The sequence below is a fragment of the Gopherus evgoodei genome, chromosome 12, assembly GCF_007399415.2.
Source record: "Gopherus evgoodei ecotype Sinaloan lineage chromosome 12, rGopEvg1_v1.p, whole genome shotgun sequence".
NCBI classification, from domain to species: domain Eukaryota; kingdom Metazoa; phylum Chordata; order Testudines; family Testudinidae; genus Gopherus; species Gopherus evgoodei.
In genome coordinates, this window is record NC_044333.1 from 5674468 (window position 1) to 5691494 (window position 17027).

A 17027-nucleotide genomic window follows, 5' to 3' on the forward strand; every position below is an offset into this window, starting at 1 on the left:
CCACCCCTTTCGTCTCAGCACCCGCCCTCCCCGCACCCCAGCACAGTGCCCGCGCCAACGACCCCAGGGGCCGAAACGCAGCTGGGCTCAGGGAGAGGGTAGGTGCCGCTAATGGGCCCCAAACACAGCCCCTCGGGGATGGGAGCACAGCCAGCGACCCACGGTTCAGAGGGGTGGGACGAGGAGCTCCCTGAACACCGTCAGGCGACCGGAGCTTAGTGAGCCGCTGGCTTGCACGCAGCTGGGACGGGCAGGGAAGAGGAGAGCTGGGCTCCTGCCCGGCTGTATTGAACAGAGACCCACAGAGCAGCAATCAACAGCAGGTGTCTTTATTCAGTCCAATCAGCACCAGCCCCAGTGACTGCCCTGGGACCTTCATACCCCAGGTGCTGCTGGAGGGTGGCTACGGCGCACACAACCCGATTCACCGTACCGGGGGTCAGACTGCACATCCCAGGTGGCCAGCCAGCCCTGTGCTCCCCCAGGGGAGGGGGGCTTCCATGCACTGCTCAGCTAGTGCACATGCAGACCCCGCCCATCACCAGCACCCAGGAAGGGCCAGGAGCCCTGGGAGAACTTCAGTGCCAGCCACTAGGGAAATGCTACTCGCTTCCTAGTAGGATCCTGGGAAATCTCGGAGAAGCCCTGGAATCCAGTGACCTGAAGGGGAAAGGCAGGAGGGGCAGGAGGCAAACCCAAGGAGATGGAGTCTGCACCCAGGAGCAGCTGCGATGGCAGTGCCATGCAGCCCATGCATGCTCAAGCCTTTGCCGCAGCCAGCGCTTCTCTTTGCAGAGCCCAGCCAAACTAATCCACAGCACACGTCCCACTCGCCAGCTACCAGCAAAGAGCTCAAACGCTACAGTGTCCCCAGAGCAAATCCACTCGGCACATGGTCCCACTGCAGGAAAGCACAGGACGGATGGACGGCAGGGTGCGGGGGGGCCCATAGGGCAGGGTGTGTGGGGAGGGACAGGACGCAGGGAAGACCATGGTGGGGGTGGGGAGAAGCAGTAGCCGCTGTGGCTTCAGAGGGGCTCCAGTGGTGCCAGGAGAGCTAGGCTGTGGCCCCGGGACAGGGGCTCGGTGCTCCCCAAGCACTGGCCCTGCCTGGCGAGTGCCTTCCTCCAGGCCGCAGAGCGCTGGGCTGGGCTGGCCGGGCTCCCACTCAGCGCGTTCCTGGCCCCACTCGCTTTGGGGAGTGGGGCATCGCAGGCTCTAGGCAGGCTCCATCCGCAGTGGCTCCGCTGGCCACAACCACCATCACACTTGCACGCCGGGAGCTTGCGCCAGGCCCAGGGCCTGCACCAAGTCATCACTCAGGCCGCTCTTCAGAGTCCGCCTCACTGGGGAGAAAGGCAAGAATTAGGGCCCTGCTGCCAGGGAGGGCGGGTCGGCAGGCAGGGCACAGCTCAGGTCTGCTGGGGGGCAAACGGCTCTAGGACCCTGCCCAGGGGTGGGTCCTCCTCCTCCACCCCCGCCATCACGCCTGCTCTGAACAGCCACAGGGGGAGACTCCATCCAGCCATGGCCAGACGCTCAGCCCAGCTGCCAGACTGGAGGGGCTCACGCCTGCTCTGTGGGCTCTGGTCCAGCCCAGCAGGGCTGAGCTCTGCAGCATTGAGATAGCTTCCAATCTGCACAGCCCCTCAGCACCAGCCAGCCCTGGGGTCTGCCCTCTGCACGCTCCCCCCATGGGCTGGCAGCAGCACCAGGGCAGTGTCCACACCAGGGCCTGCACAGCTCCTGGCTCTGCCTCCCACAGGCTTCGCACATGAAGACACTCTTGGCCCAGTAGGTCAGACCAGACACCATGGCGCCAGTTTCCCAGGAGTCACCCTGGCTGGCAGAGGCAGAGACCCTCCTGCCCAGCAATGCCATGGCACGGCTCGGCCGTGGCCCCATGGCAGGCTCTGCCTGGGGATGGCACTTACGGGATTTCCTGCTGACACGTGACCTCTTGCGCTCCTTGGCGGCGCCCGACCGTGGGCCGGTGCTGTGGGTGACGGACTGCACAAGGCGATCCATGATTTCATCCGAGACGTCCGCCGGGGAGCCAGAGCTGTCGTCCTGGGGCACGGAGCTGCCAGAGGGACTTGACCGGCCCACGCCTGCCCAGAGAGCACAGGAACATCGGCCGAGGGACTGGAGCAGCTGGTGTGGGGCAGCCAGTCCCGCTGCCAAACTCAGTCCTCTCCCAGCCAACACCTCCAGCTGCCACGCCCTGCTGCCACAGCCCCCACCGCCACTCAGTTGCTTCCCTTCCCCCAGCTCCCACCTCCACCACGGCTGCCCTACTGCCTCCCTGCCAAACCCACCTCCCTCCCGTGGGTGCTCTATTGACCCCCACCCCCACTGCCAAACCCATCAGCTAACCCCGCAGCAAGCATCTCCTCTCACCACTGCCAAATGCTTGTCATCCTCAAGACTCCAACAGCTTCTCCTCTGCACCCCGTCGATCCCTCTCACACCCCATGCTCCCACCAAATGCCCTGCAACGGGGGAGTGGGCCGCATGGAGCCCATGGAGCGTGGGGCTGTACCTGGCTGGGAGCAATGCTGCACCCTGCCTGCTCCTGAGTGAGCCCCATCTCCCCGATCCCAAAGGGCCCCATGAATGGGACAGCCTAGCAGCGCTGAGCTGGGCAGCGAGCCAGGGCCCTGGAGTTGGGCTGGGCCCCCAGCATCCTGTCCTCTAGAAGGTGCCTGTGTGTGTGTGGGGGAAACGGGATGGCAGGACCCCCAGTGTCACGTCCTCCATTGGAGAGGGGCGTTTCGGCAGTTCGTGTTGTAGGGCCTCTGGTGGTTCCTGGCTGCTCACAGACTAGCACTGAGGCACTGGGGCATGGGCAGGAATGACCCTGAGGTCCCACAAATACAGCAGGTCCAAGGAGCAGCTGCAGCACAGACTGTGCTGGGCAGAGAGTCAGTGGAATGGGCTGGGATTTGTGCCCGCAGCCAGTGTGCTGATCTGTGCAGCGCGGGGGGGGCCCTGGCACGCTCCCAGCTGCAGGGGGTGGGATCCGTGCCTGCAGCCCAGTGCGCTGGGGGAGCCAGACTCTACTCTGTGCAGCGCGGGGCCATGGCAGGCTCCCAGCTGCGGGAGGTGAGATCCGTGAGCTGCTCTGTGCAGCACGGGGCCCTGGCAGGCTCCCAGCTGAGCCATTGCCTGGGGCCTGCGCAGAGCCACCCATGGGGATGCAGTCAGGGTCATGCCAGCTGCTGCCTGGCACACGCTCCCACACCGCAAGGGCAAGTGCAGTGACCGGGATGGTCGTGCCCCCTACCTCGGCTGGCCCTGCTGCGCCGGCTCTGGGGCTCCACAGCTGAGCTCAACACGCTCTTCATGGTCTCGTGGCCTGCATCCGCCTGCTGCTCCGGGCAGGTCAAGCCCACGGCTGGAGAGGGGCTTGCCTCAGGGCTGTTGGCCATGCCGGAGAATCGCTCCATCTGCAGAGAGAGACGGCCAGCATGAGGGGAGGGGAGGGGAGGGGAGGGGAGGGGGAGGTATTGGGCTCAGCAGGCCGCCCCGGCCCCCAGGGCAGCCTCTTACCTCTGTGATCATCCGGCCCCGGGTCTTGTTTCTCTCGCGGTGCGTGGCCCGTTTGCGCTGCTGCTGCAGGACACGCTCTCGGCACGTGCGGTACTCCAGGGCGAACTCCCGCAGGAGCCGGCAGAACCCCGTCACCTTCATGTCCCGCGCGGCCGCTGGCGGGTAGCCCAGGAACAGCAGGAAGGAGCGGAATCTGCCAAGAGACGGATCAGCCGGGGGTGAGGGCTGGACACGGGGGCCCATGACCCAGCCCTGATCCCTCCTGCACCTGGAGCTGACTCAGGCTGCCCTGACAATCACTGCCAGAAGGGAGGAGTCCTTGAACAAGCCCAGATCCCCCACCTCTCCGCCTTCCCCTCCTGCTTCACCAGCCCTGCACACCACCTCCACTTCTCTGCCCCCCCAGGGCTGGGAACACTCTCAACTCCACTGGGAATGAGGAACATTTCCCCTCCCCCCAGCCAAATGCTCCCCCCCACAGCCTTCTCCCGTCACCCCCGCTCACTCCTTCCCCCCCAGCCAATTCTCCCCTGCCATTTGCCCGCCACCCCACAAGGGCAGCCATGCCTAGCAGGCAGACCGACCTGTGGAGTATGCGTCTGTGCACCACCTTCAGAATGTGGATCTTCTGGGAGCTTTCCTTCAGGAAGTCCGTCAGCTTGCTCTTCAGGCCCGGTTTGGTCTCGTGCTTGGCGATGGCCTTCAGGTTGTCCCATGATGCTCTGCACCGTCGCTCCAGCTGGCTCAGGCTTTCTGCCAGCTCGTCAAAGTCAACCTGAGGAAGGAGTGAAGATAGACTCATAGATGATTAGGGTTGGAAGGGACCTCAGGTAGTATCTAGTCCAACCTCCTGCTCAAAGCAGGACCAATTCCCAGACAGATTTTTACCCCAGTTTCCTAAATTGCCCCCTCATGGATTGAACTCACAACCCTGGGTTTAGCAGGTCAGTGCTCAAACCACTGAGCTATCCCTCCCCCCCAATGGCTGTGCTGCGCTTGGGATCCCCTCGCTGCCCTGCAATCCCATGACCCCATGTTCTGCCCTGGGCCTGCAGAAGCCATGCAGCTCGCCAGGCTCAGGTGTCGCTCCCTGGGTCTGCATGGCTGGGGGCAGTACAGGGGGAGCTGGAATATCTGCTGGTTCCAACATGCGTCTTACCTTGGCTGAGCGGGTGATGGCTGCGATCTCCGAGTAGAGGTCGCTGGTTTGGGGGAACCTCTCCACCACCGCATGGCATAGGTGGTGCAGCAGAGACTGCCGGTGCACGGTGTCCTTCACCTCCGAGACCTTCTCCAGGTAACTGAGCTCGAAGCCCCGGCTCTGAAACCCAAACGCAGGCACAGACTCAGCCAGGGGATCCTGGGTCACCCCTCCTGGCTTCCTGGAGTCAACTGTTCTCTCCCAGCAACTGATTCTGCCCCGTGCCTCTCCAGCCGGGCTCCCACTTGCTCCTGCTGAGTTTCACAGCTGCAGTCCCAGGCCCGTGGCCCTCCCTGGCAGGGGTTATGCACCAGCACTGTCTCCGCCATCTGCTCCTCTGGAGGTGAAGCTATTTGAGCCAACCTGCTGTGTGGCCATCACCTCTCTGTCTCGGTTTCCCCTCCCACGCCTTGTCTGTTTAACCCATGAGCTCTTGGGGGCCGGGTTTGCCTCTCACAATGTGTTCGTACAGCACCTGGTTCAATCCCAGGTGGGCCCTAACACTATCATTCCACAGATAGCCATTCCCCTTAGTAGTTTCTTCCAGTCCCACTGAGCAGATTCCACCCTCCGATATGCTCTCTTACACTTCCCTGCATGGATTTTCACTTGACAAGACCTCGGTATGTTCTGCAGCAACACAACAGACCAGCCCCCAGCACTAAGCCCTGTCAGCCCACCAGGCGCTATCCTACAGGCCCCCCTGCTGCCAGGCCCTGGCCCCCTCAGCAGCCAGCCCCCAGCATTCCCACCCAGCTTGGCACCGCAGCCCCGGGTGTGGCGTTCCTTGTTGCATGCATTGCCTGCTCTCTAACGCACAGCCGCAGGTCTAGGCACACAGCTTCGCTGGGGGCACGGCCCCGTTCCCCCTGGGGACTCTGCATCCCTTTCCAAGCCCAGGCTGGCAGCTCCTTATCCCCAGGAGCTCTGTGCTGGCAGCTGCAGGAGACCCCAGGTCCCTCCCTCTACCCCTCACCTGGGAGCCGTTAAGGACGTTCCCCATGGCCAGCAGAGTAGCCAGGATACACTTGAAGGTCTGGTTTTTGGCCAGCTGTTCCATCCCCAATTTCAGGTCAAACAGAGGCTCCGCGATCTCCTGAACAGGGAAAGGTGCAGCTGCTGTGACTGATAAATCAGCGACGTCCGGCTCCAGCCCCATATGCACTCACCACTCCGCCGGGGAGCCAGGGACCTAGCCGCAGCCAGCCCAAGTCCCGCTCCACCCTGGGACAGGGGGCAGCGCTGCGTGGGCTCATTCACCTTGGATTCAGCCCGAAGGATGCAGAACTCACCCGAGCCAGGGGAAACCCTGTGCCTGGGAGGCTAGGCTGCTGGCCTCTGCAGGGCAGGCCTGGCCCTTGGCCTCCAGCTGCTGAGCGAGGATGCGCCATGCCCCCATCCAAAACAATCAGCAGGCAGGGACTGAATTGCCACAGGCATTCACGTATGTGGCTGAGGGTCCCCAGGCACAGCAGGGGAGCGCAGAGATCCAGGGGAATGCCCAGGGGAATCTGCACTACCAAACCCAAAGGTCAGGGATGTTTATGGTCTGGTTTGCCAGGGAAACGGTCAGTGGGCTGGGTTTGCTCCATTACCTGCTCCATGCTCTCATAGTCCAGCTTGAATGCCCACAGCTGGAGCCGAGACGTGAGCTCGCTAATGGAGGAGAGGGTGAGCAGGAACTGCTCGGCTGAGCCCAGGGGGAGGTCGGGATTGGCAAGCTGCGCCTCCTGGATCTTCTGCTTCTCTTCGTCGGTGGGAACCATGGTCAGGATTTTCTGTAAGACACACAGAGCCGCACGTCCGAGGCAGCAGGTCAGGTCTAGCTGCCCAAACAGCGAGTAGTACCAGCAGTACTGTGTCAAGCTGGTCTCAGCGGTAGCCATTGTGAAAGTAGGATGAATTTAATTGTAAAAATAAGAATGAATTAAAGAAATGTTGTATGTACCTTTAACCAGAAATAAGAAATGTTGAAATACAGGTGCCAGGAAAAGAAACATTAGGCATAAACAACGGTGTTAATGGCGAAACATTAACAGAAGATCGGTAACAGTAAGGAAATAAGATATGCATGCCTAGCCCAGGTAAACTTATCAGATTCTGCTTCCTTTGTTATCCTGTTAAGTTCTTGCCCTTTTATCTGTATAAATAAGATAGTTTGTGTCTTGCATAGTGCTCACATTATCTGGGTGTTATTAGCAGACGCTGTGCTAATAAAACAGAGTGGTGTGACAAACTGAGAGTCCTGAGTCTAACTGACACCGTAAAGGGTCACACATCATGGTTCATTGAACTGGCTATGCTTACGTGGGAGAGTCCTGACACCTCCCTCACCCCACACCAGGACTAGCATCGACAGGGCACAGGGCAACCAAACAGCTTCAGGCCTGCGCGCTTGGCCTCAGCAGAGTAACTCTTGACTGCCAATATCCTGGAGGTGCAGGGGTGTTTTTCTGCTTGCTTTGGCTAGAGGAGAACACAAGGAGCAGCAAAGCTGGGAGCGGGGCTTAGCTGGGAGTGAGCTCTGCTGTGAGCACAGGGGACAGGGATGGGGATGCAATCTTAGAGCACTCTCCAGTCTGCCTTCACCAGGGCTTGCACGCGGGCTCCTCTGAGGAGGCCGTTTGTTGTTAGTGGGGAACCAGGAAGCGATTAGTCAAGCACCCCTCCTGCAAGGCTAAGCCACATGGTAGCAAAGGACAGAGCGGGTGGGGGAACCAGAGAAACGCACCCACTCATCCTCCCCAAACCACAGGCATCAACAGGCCAAGCCTGGGGCAAAACCAAAATGCAACGAGATCTGATGAACTCTGGAGCTGGAGAAGGGCAGGGAGAGATTGGTCTGCCAGCCTGGGGCAGACGCTGTTTGCAAGGAACCCACAAATACCCAGCTATGTGCGGGGGCTGCCCACCCAGCATCTAAATGCAGCGACTGTCACACGGAGATGTCAGGAAAGAACAATGCAAGGGGTGTGCTGGAATCTCACTCTCCAACACAGCAACATCTACAAGCTGGGGAACACAATGTGCCAGCTCCCACGCTCCTAACAGCAGCTGCTTCTCCCTAGCACTCTTCTCCCGTGTCGGAAATGCACGACAGGAAGCTGAGCTGGGGCCTGGGCGGTGGAGTCACCCTGCCCACGCCCCGAAGAAATGATAGGATAATTATTTAAGGTATTTAAGGCTCCTCTAGCAGAATATTGGATGGGCGGCTTCCTGGGCCAATGAGATTTCTGACACATGAGGGCTCTTTAGCTGAGCAGATAAAAACTGCAGGAGATCCAGTGGTTGGAAGCTAGCCAACAGAATTCAGAACGGAATCAGGTGCACCTTTTTAGCAGTGAAGATAATGAAACTTCGGAACAGGTGACCTAGCGCTGGGGCAGATTCCCTGTCACTTGCAGTCTTTAAATCAAATCTGGGCCTCTCTTTCTAAGAGCTGTGCTCCGGGGATGCTGGGTCGAGGCAGAACCACACTGTGATACGCTCTGGCCTGGGCTGTGCAGGTCAGTCTATGTGATCTAGTTACGCTCTGTAAAAACCCACGTGGCACGCACAGCCCTGGAGCCGGAGTGCTGTCAGAGAACACTGCAGGCTAGGGAGGACGGTTGGCCTCTCCAGCCCAGTGTCCGGGCACTAGTCTAGGATTTAGTGGACACAGTTCAACACCCTGCTCTGCCACAGACAGCCTTGGGCCAGTCCCTTAGCCTCTGTGTGGCAGCAGGGACAAGAGCCCTGCCGCCTGCACAGGGGTGCTGAGGAGAAACCCAGTACGGATTGGGACGCGCTTCGAGCAGGGTGACCACCCGGGGCAGGAGTTTCATCTGCTCTTTACTCGGAAACGTTTACCGCCAGAAACGGCTCGTGGGAGGAATCACTGCAGCCTCACCTCAATCCCTTCTTTGTTAATGGCGAACTCGTCGAAGCTGAGAATGGCCGTCTTGATGATGTGAGTGGGCGGCAGCACCGTCAGGCCGATGTTAATGGCATTGCTCCTCTTGGGGTCGAGGACCACCGTGCACTTCTTCCCATCAGCAGCTTTCTTCGGGGCAGGGGCAGGGGGCAATGGGAAGCAGAAGAAAAGGGGCTGAAAGGTAAGTTGGGAGCGGACGGGCTACCCTGAAACAGCCACATTTCCCCGGCAGGCCACTGAGCTGTTCAAATCGGTGCCAACACAGGATCCGGTGAAGGCAGCTCCACCTCACCTACCCTCCCATGCACCCAGGCCATGGTGCAGTGCTATCCCCACGAGAAGTAAGGTCCTTCCTGACCCCTGCGCATGAGGAGATTACCCCACAGAACTTGCAGTTTCAGAGCACAGCCTTGCACGCTGGTAGGGGTCACAGCAGAACTATTGACCTTTCACTACAGCTGGCATCTCCAAGAGTGAGAGCACCTCCTTGGGCTCAAGTTGTCAGAGATGCCACTGGCCATGCCAGGTGCAGGACGAGCTGCGCCTGGAGAGACTGGGCCCCTTCTCTCTCTCTCTCCCCAGTGAGGGGACACTAATGCTCCTGGGCTCGACTGGCCCCAAGGAAGAGGAGTGGACCCTCTCTCTGGGGTCAGTTACCAAGAAATAGCGGCATGCACCCCAAACGGCACCAGCCGTGGAGAGACCGTCTGCTACAGAAACGTTGCTTCTAATGGGTCCTGTAGAGCCAGGATCTGGCTGTGCAGGGCAGCCTGGATCCACTAGCTCAATTCCAACAGAGCTGAATTTCATTCTCGACTCTCGTGGTATATTACGCTCCTCCGAGAAGCCACACAATCCTCCCTCCCCAGACCGCACACTTGGTTGGGGCAGCTGTTACACCCTGGGAGAAAACATGGAATCTGTCTGCTCCTGGGTTTATCTTTTTGCATGTGACAAACCTGGATTTTGCCCTACCCTCCACCCTGTCTCCCACCCTCAAGCCTGTGCTGCCTTAGCAGTGCAGACCAGCACAGCCCTGGGAAGGCAGCTGGGATGCTACTGGCAGGGGACCATTCACAGACAGGAGGGCTGGGTGAGACCTTCCAGTGGAACTGACAAACTGAATTCACTCCACTTTCCCTGCAAAGGGCTACTAGTCCACAGGCTGCGTGTGCCAGCAGGGACTGGATCCATGACCCAGGAGGACGCTTTCCTACGACGTTCAGCGCACCAAACCAAAGGAACCACTCCAGGGGTGCAGTGTCTGAGCATTGCTCAGACTGTAGGCCCGGGACTGTGACCCCACCAGGTTCTGGGAAGTCCAGCAGGACCATCCTCCTCTTGACGCTATGAGAAAGGGAACGACAAGGAAAACCCAGCTAATCCAGGGCCTTTGCTCCACACTGGGCCTCCCCCATACACCAGCAATATTCCTCTATGGGCCCGAGACACCCACCAATCCCAGGGAGCCCTGCGTGCCACGGCAACCAGCTCTCAGGCCACACCCCACAGTGCCCCACCACCCACTGCAGGCTGCCAGGACTGGCCCGCTGGCCCCCGACCTGCTGCGTACCTTGGAACTCAGCACTTCCTTCGCTCTGGACTCAAAGAGATGCTCCAGCTTGGCCGCGTCAATCTCTACTCTCTCCAGGGATGCCCACACGGTGCCCCGGCCAAACCGGCCAGCCACAGCCTGGGAACTGGGGTGTTTCAGCTCCTTCCAGAAGAGTTTCACCGTCTTCTTCTTCTTGGCAGGGGAACGGCCATCTGGCGCTGGGGCACCCAGCAACGCAGGAGGGGGTGGGCAGCCAGGAACCGGTGGGGGTGGGGGTGGAGGACAGCCAGGGGGCGGGGGACAGCTAGGAGGAGGGGGTGGCGGTGGGGGAGCCAGGAGGCCTCCCACAGTCAGTGCCTCAGTGCCAGGAGGAAGTGGGGGAGGCACATGGAACGAGTCATTTCCTACTGCCCCTTGCTCCAAGGCATCAGAATCTTCCTCTTCACCCAGGTCTGAGAAGTCCAGGTCTTTGATCTTCAGCAGCATGGGGCTGGGCTCCAGACGATCCCACATGAACTCCAAGTCCTTTTTAAACGGGGTCAGCAGGGCCCGCTCCACATTCTGAGCGTTGGCTTCTGCCTCGACACTGGATTGGGTGCGGGGGAGCCGGGTCTGGGCACTGGAGACCTGCCTGTCAGGGGCCTGGCCCTTGGGCCTGGTGTTCTCCAGGTCCTGACTGCCTTGCAGCTCTGCCTGGCTCAGCTGGTCCCCAGCCACTTGGTGGTGCTGGGCAGAGGCTGATGCCTCAGGGAAGAGCAGGTCCCGCTCTGGCTCCACTTGGCTTTTGGCAAATAGTATGTCGCGCATCAGCTTCTTGTCCAAGGAGATGGAGCGGCAGGGAGTGGCACTCTCCTGCGGGGGGACACAGCGCCCTGTGGAGGAAGCAGAGGACAGAGTGTGTCCAGGGTATTCACTCTCCCATGGGTACGGTGCCACTGCCTCCCTGCACCCCAGCACACTTCACCTCTGCTTCCCTAGATGTCAGGCCATAGCTGGCCTGGCGCTAGGGTGACCAGACAGCAAGTGTGAAAAATCAGGAGGGGGCTGGGGGTAATAGGACCCTATATAAGAAAGACCCAAAAATCAGGACCATCCCTATAAAATCAGGACATCTGGTCACTATCTGGTGCCTTTCCCTGCAGGCTGTCCTGGCTCAGAGGCACAGATCTCCTGCGCTGCAAGGCCCAGTGCTGGCCAAGGAGCGGGGACAGAGATCAGGCCAGTCAGTCAACCTCCATGGCAGCCGTTCTGAGTTTGCAAGCTCCACCCTGCATCCAGGGCCAGCTTTAGGAAGTGCGGGGCCCGATTTGAATACCCGGCAGTAGTCTGGGTCTTCAGCAGCAGGTCCTTCAGTCGCTCTGGGTCTTCCGCAGCACTGAAGGACCCGTCGCCGAAGTGCTGCTGAAGACCCAGACCACTGCCGGGTGAGCAAAAATTAAAAAGTTAGGTGCTCTTTTTTAGGGCGTGGGGCCCTCTTAGGCCTGGGGCCCGATTCGGGGGAATCGGCCTAAAGCTGGCCCTGCCCACATCCAGTTCCATTATGCTCCCCTGCACCTGCTCTCTCTGACTGCCACAGCCTCTTCACCCACCGTGCCCCCCACGCTCTCGCCGACTGCCACAACCCCTTCGCCCACTGTGCCCCCCCCGCTCTCGCCGACTGCCACAATCCCTTCGCCCACCGTGCCCCCCGCTCTCGCCGACTGCCACAGCCCCTTCGCCCACCGTGCCCCCCCGCTCTCGCCGACTGCCACAGCCCCTTCGCCCACCGTGCCCCCCCGCTCTCGCCGACTGCCACAGCCCCTTCGCCCACCGTGCCCCCCCCGCTCTCGCCGACTGTCACAGCCCCTTCGCCCACCGTGCCCCCCCGCTCTCACCGACTGCCACAGCCCCTTCGCCCACCGTGCCCCCCCCCGCTCTCACCGACTGCCACAGCCCCTTCGCCCACCGTGCCCCCCCGCTCTCACCGACTGCCACAGCCCCTTCGCCCACCGTGCCCCCCCGCTCTCACCGACTGCCACAGCCCCTTCGCCCACCGTGCCCCCCGCTCTCGCCGACTGCCACAGCCCCTTCGCCCACCGTGCCCCCCCCGCTCTCGCCGACTGCACAGCCCCTTCGCCCACCGTGCCCCCCCGCTCTCGCCGACTGCACAGCCCCTTCGCCCACCGTGCCCCCCCGCCCTCACCAACTGCCACAGCCCCTTCGCCCACCGTGCCCCCCCTGCTCTGACTGCCACAGCCCCTTCGCCCACCGTGCCCCCCCGCCCTCACCAACTGCCACAGCCCCTTCGCCCACCGTGCCCCCCCTGCTCTCCCCGACTGCACAGCCCCTTCGCCCACCGTGCCCCCCCGCCCTCACCAACTGCCACAGCCCCTTCGCCCACCGTGCCCCCCCGCTCTCCCCGACTGCCACAGCCCCTTCGCCCACCGTGCCCCCCCCGCTCTGACTGCCACAGCCCCTTCGCCCACCGTGCCCCCCCCTCACCAACTGCCGCAGCCCCTTTGCCTATGCCCCTCCCCGCTCTCACTGTCTGCCACGGCCCCTTCATCCACGGTGCCCCCACGGCTCTCAATAACTGCCACAGCCCCTTAGCCCACCGCTCTCACTGACAGCCACAGCCCCTTCCCCTAGCCCCCCCACATTCTCACTGACTGTCACAGCCCCTTTGCCCAGGGACCCCCAGGGCAGTGTACTGCTGCTGCAGTGAAGCCTCCCTCCCTCGGCACTAGATGCGCCTCTCTGGGGTGGCAGGACAGGCGGCCGCTTGGCACAACTGGGAGGGAATGCTAGAGCCATGACAAGCGGCAGGGGGCTCCAGGAGGCGCCAGGCGGCTCCAGGAGGTGGGGGGGGTTGGGTCCCTAGTCACCGAAGCAGGCGTGTTTGGGGGAGGGGGTGCAGGGGGGCCACTGAGGTGGCAGAAGCATCTGGTCCCAGGGCAGGTCCTTGCCTGATGTGCCGTCTCCATTCTCGTCCCTTCCCAGAGCGATCCCGACTGACGGCAGGCGCGGTTCCTGCTCGTTTACCGTCTCATTCTGCTCCTTCTCCTCGTTCAGCACCAGCCTCCCTGCAGCCCGGACACAGCAGTCATTAGGAAGCCTGGCGCTGCTGGGCAGGGCAGGGGCAAGGTGAGGAGTGCAGGCTGGCCCCGGGACCTGGGTCATCACACCCCACCCCAGGGTGTGTGTGAAGTCCCCGCAACGGTGGGGAGTTTCCCTAGTAGGCAGGTCCCACTCCTCCCGTGGACAGGGGGCTCCCAGCATCTGGCGGCTGCTCTCACAGACACGGATGGAGGTGCCACTAGCCTGGCTGGTACCTGCACAACCAGCCCCATATCCCATGTGCTGCGTCTGTGCGCGCTCCCACGGGAGCGAGCTGTCCGGAGCACACTCCCAGGGGACCAGTATGTCTATTGTGGCAGTGAGCCAAGGCCTGCAGCAGGACTGGAGCTGGATCCCTGCCCCCAGGTGTTCACGGGCCCCAGGAGGAAGGGGGCTGAGATGAGACCTTGCAGCCTGGCTCCTGGTCACTCAGGAAGGGGCGAGGGGGGAAGGGTCTGGACATGACCAGGCAGCGGCAAGGTGGCGCTGCCTAGATGTGAGGGGCGGAATGCTTGCTGGGGGTGGCACACCGCCCCTCTGGGCTGCATGGCATGCACCAGGCACACGGGACCTGCGTACCTGCTAGGGGTGGCGCACCGCCCCTCTGGGCTGCCTGGCACGCACCAGGCACACGGGACCTGCATACCAGCTGGGGATGGCACACCGCCCCTCCGGGCTGCCTGGCACGCACCAGGCACACGGGACTTGCATACCAGCTGGGGATGGCACACCACCCCTCCGGGCTGCCTGGCATGCACCAGGCACATGGGACCTGCGGACCTGCTGGGGGTGGAACACCACCCCTCTGGGCTGGGGAAGGCCTGCGTACCTGCTGGGGGTGGCACACAGAACCTGCGTACCTGGTGGAGGTGGCTCTGGACTGAGCTGGCCACCCCCTGGAATGGCTTCGGCGAGGATGTCAAGTCGCTCCTTGGACATCGCAGATAACCTCTCCTTTTGGGATGAAGCCAGGTTTTCCAAGAAGCGAGCTCTGCAAAAGAGAGTCGAATGTCTGCGACCAGCCGCATGCAGGCAGGGCACAAGGCCACACTGCACATGTCTAGCAGAGGCAGTCGTGTCCCAGGACAGCACTGCTTTCATGCCTGGCACCCTCTGCCTCTTGGATCAGAGCACGCACCGCACCTCACAGTACGTGGAGCCATGTGTGTCTCAGGCTAGTACCCTACAGCCACCCAGGTCCAGCAGCCTTCCCTTCCTGCCGCCAGGATGGCCTGGCCAGACCTCCAAGCGCGCCCTGGTGTCCCCAGCTCCTCCTTCCCACACTGGGGCAGAGAAAACCCAGGAGTCCTGCTCAGCTCTGACACACCCTGGAAATCACCCCACTGCCTCCTCTGACACTCCCAGCCCCTTTACGCAATGCGTAGGCCCCCAACAAAAGCTGCCAACACGCATGGTGCAGTCTTCCTGCCTAGGGATTCAAATGGTCTCCAGGGCCGGGGTCACACTGCAGTTCCCAGCTAAAATCCTGCTGCCTTCGCTCCCCACCCATGTGTGCAGCAAAATGGCAGGCTGCTATGTGCTGCTGGCAGCTGCCACCCACAGCCCAGAGGCGGACGCATTCTGGCCATGGGGAAAGCAGGCATGCGAGAGGTCAGTGGGGAGATGGGAAGGGCTTCAGAGTTAAGGTGGCCGAGTGTGCTGAAGGTAGTTTAACAGAGCAGGGACTCTCCCTTCGCCTGGTGTTCTGTGTCAACAGCCCCGTCTTCTCCGGACAGGCTGGAGAAGTTACCCAGGAAAATGTTCAACAGGGGGCAGTTCAAAGATGTTAAAAATGGCTCCCCTCAGGTTTCCGGGGCTCCCTGGCCATTACATCGGCTTGCTTTAAATCTCAGCCTTGGGGGTAGCTAAGAATGTAACAAAACCCAGGGCACAGGCTAACTGAAAACAAGGGAGCCAGTTCCCATAGGGCCTGCGGATCCTGCAGCCTCAGAACTCGCTGTGAAATGTGCCACTTGCCGCAGAATTGTGCTCCAGAAACCCAACTTTGATTTCAGAGGAAGAAGCTGCCCCTAGCCCTAGTGGTTGTGACGTCACCCTGAGACCTGGGAAACAGCTGCAGCTCCATTGCTGTCCCCCCAGTCTGCGTTCAGCCTGAAACAAATGCTCAGCCTGGAGAGACACCCCTTCCCCTCACTGCAGAGCTAACAATTGAACAGTCATCATTAGGGCTCAGAGTTAACTACTTTACTGCTGACCGTATTAGCAAGAGATACCCAGCTAATGTGTGCATCTCTCAGTCCCAAACTGATTCTCTGGTGCCGAAAGTGCCAGCAAAAATCGTCTCCAGCTCCCCTGACAACGTCTGAGCCCTATATTGTTCACGCAAACCTCTGCGGCACACTCAGAATGGAAAACGGGGTGGCTGGGCAAAATGAGCAATCATCCTGCTTGAGAGCCCGGGGCTGCTGGTCAGACCAACCGATTCCCTGTCTGAAGTAAGCCATGACAATCTGACGTCTCCGTGGAAAGGAACCCACCGCAGTGCTGTGGCTGGCACACAGTAGCATTGAAGGACCCACGGGCCTCGCCGCAGAGCCTATGCCCAGCTGGCCTGGACGCCCATGCCGGCTCTCCCTACTATTCAGCAGGTCGGTTTCTGCTCATGCCATGAGAGCTGCCTGATTCGAAGGTAATGCGAAGGGATACAATCTATTCACAGCGCTGTACACCAGCCCTTGTGGTGCGGCTCGCCCCTACAGACGTAGGCGCCTAGCTCCCCAAAGCTCTGGAGTTCCGCCAGGCAAGCACCTGCCCTGGCAGAGACTCTCACAGACTCTCTGCAACCAGGGGCCCCAGACAGGTAAGGGCCCCTATAGAAATCTGTAGGGCTCTAGCTCCGAAAGCCACTGGCTTCTGGCACTGCCCAGGGAGCCTGGACACCCAGAAAGGTTGAAACACTAAAAATCTTCCAGCACATGTTGGGCTTGAAGCTTGCAGCTTCCCAAGCTAAAGTGCTCTGAGGAACTAGGCAGGGCTGGAGGGTCCTCCTAGGGCTGGGACCAATGTGTGTCTGTCGCTCGCTGTGGGTTACCCCCAAAGCACGCTGGAGGTAATCAAGGAAACCAATCTCCCCTCTTTCCACAGCCCAACTCCTCTGCTCTGGAGGACACAGCTCCTGCCCTGGCACCGCTCCATCCAAGCCAGGCTCTGACAGGCGCTGTCCCCCAGCTCGGTGGAGGGAAGTGCAGCCACACACGCCTTGGGGAGGCAGATGTGTGGGAGCCAATCAGCCCCCAGCTTCCATGATCCACGTGACATTTACCCTAGAGAACAACACCTGAGCCCTGCTCCGCTCCAGGGGCATCTGGGCCTGGCTCCAGCAGGACCCAAGGCACATCTAAAGATGTGCTCACATCTGTACTTACTCAAACTTCCTCAGAACGGGCTTGTCCCCACGCAAAGGGGGGCTCTCCTCTCGCCTGAGAGAAAAGAGCAGTTAGCACCGCTGCCCAGTGCGGCCCGGCCCATGCTTTCTGCATGCTTTCCACACAGCAGCCGCCTCTCAGCTCCACTCCGTCGGCGCCGTGCGTCAGGGCAGCCCCTGGGGTCCAGCCTGAGCACAAACGGCACAGCACACTCAGAGCGAATGGCACCGCCCCCCTGTGCTGCCAGCTCCTGCTCTCCAGGCCAATCCATCTACAGGCACATCTGGGCTGCAGGCGGCAGCTCCACCTCAGGGCGACATACAG

The 17027-nt window shown here is 61.2% G+C and overlaps 1 protein-coding gene across 3 annotated transcripts in view; it reads right to left on the reverse strand.

Annotated features, from left to right (window-relative positions):
* Window positions 1-313: 313 nt before the first annotated feature.
* The window catches only part of FHOD1 (formin homology 2 domain containing 1), a 63837-nt gene continuing 47123 nt past the window's right edge, over window positions 314-17027 (reverse strand). For 2 of the 3 annotated variants that reach the window (XM_030581364.1, XM_030581366.1), the window contains exons 13-25: window positions 16704-16757; window positions 14178-14308; window positions 13167-13283; window positions 10240-11093; window positions 8643-8795; window positions 6349-6531; window positions 5730-5849; window positions 4712-4873; window positions 4137-4327; window positions 3553-3745; window positions 3287-3449; window positions 1935-2111; window positions 314-1346 (exon numbers count right to left, since the gene is read on the reverse strand). In XM_030581364.1, the coding sequence (XP_030437224.1) occupies window positions 1264-1346; window positions 1935-2111; window positions 3287-3449; window positions 3553-3745; window positions 4137-4327; window positions 4712-4873; window positions 5730-5849; window positions 6349-6531; window positions 8643-8795; window positions 10240-11093; window positions 13167-13283; window positions 14178-14308; window positions 16704-16757 (2581 nt within the window). In that variant the 3' untranslated portion in view covers window positions 314-1263. The remainder of the gene's footprint in view (window positions 1347-1934; window positions 2112-3286; window positions 3450-3552; window positions 3746-4136; window positions 4328-4711; window positions 4874-5729; window positions 5850-6348; window positions 6532-8642; window positions 8796-10239; window positions 11094-13166; window positions 13284-14177; window positions 14309-16703; window positions 16758-17027) is intronic. The other variant, XM_030581365.1, reaches the window with a different exon arrangement.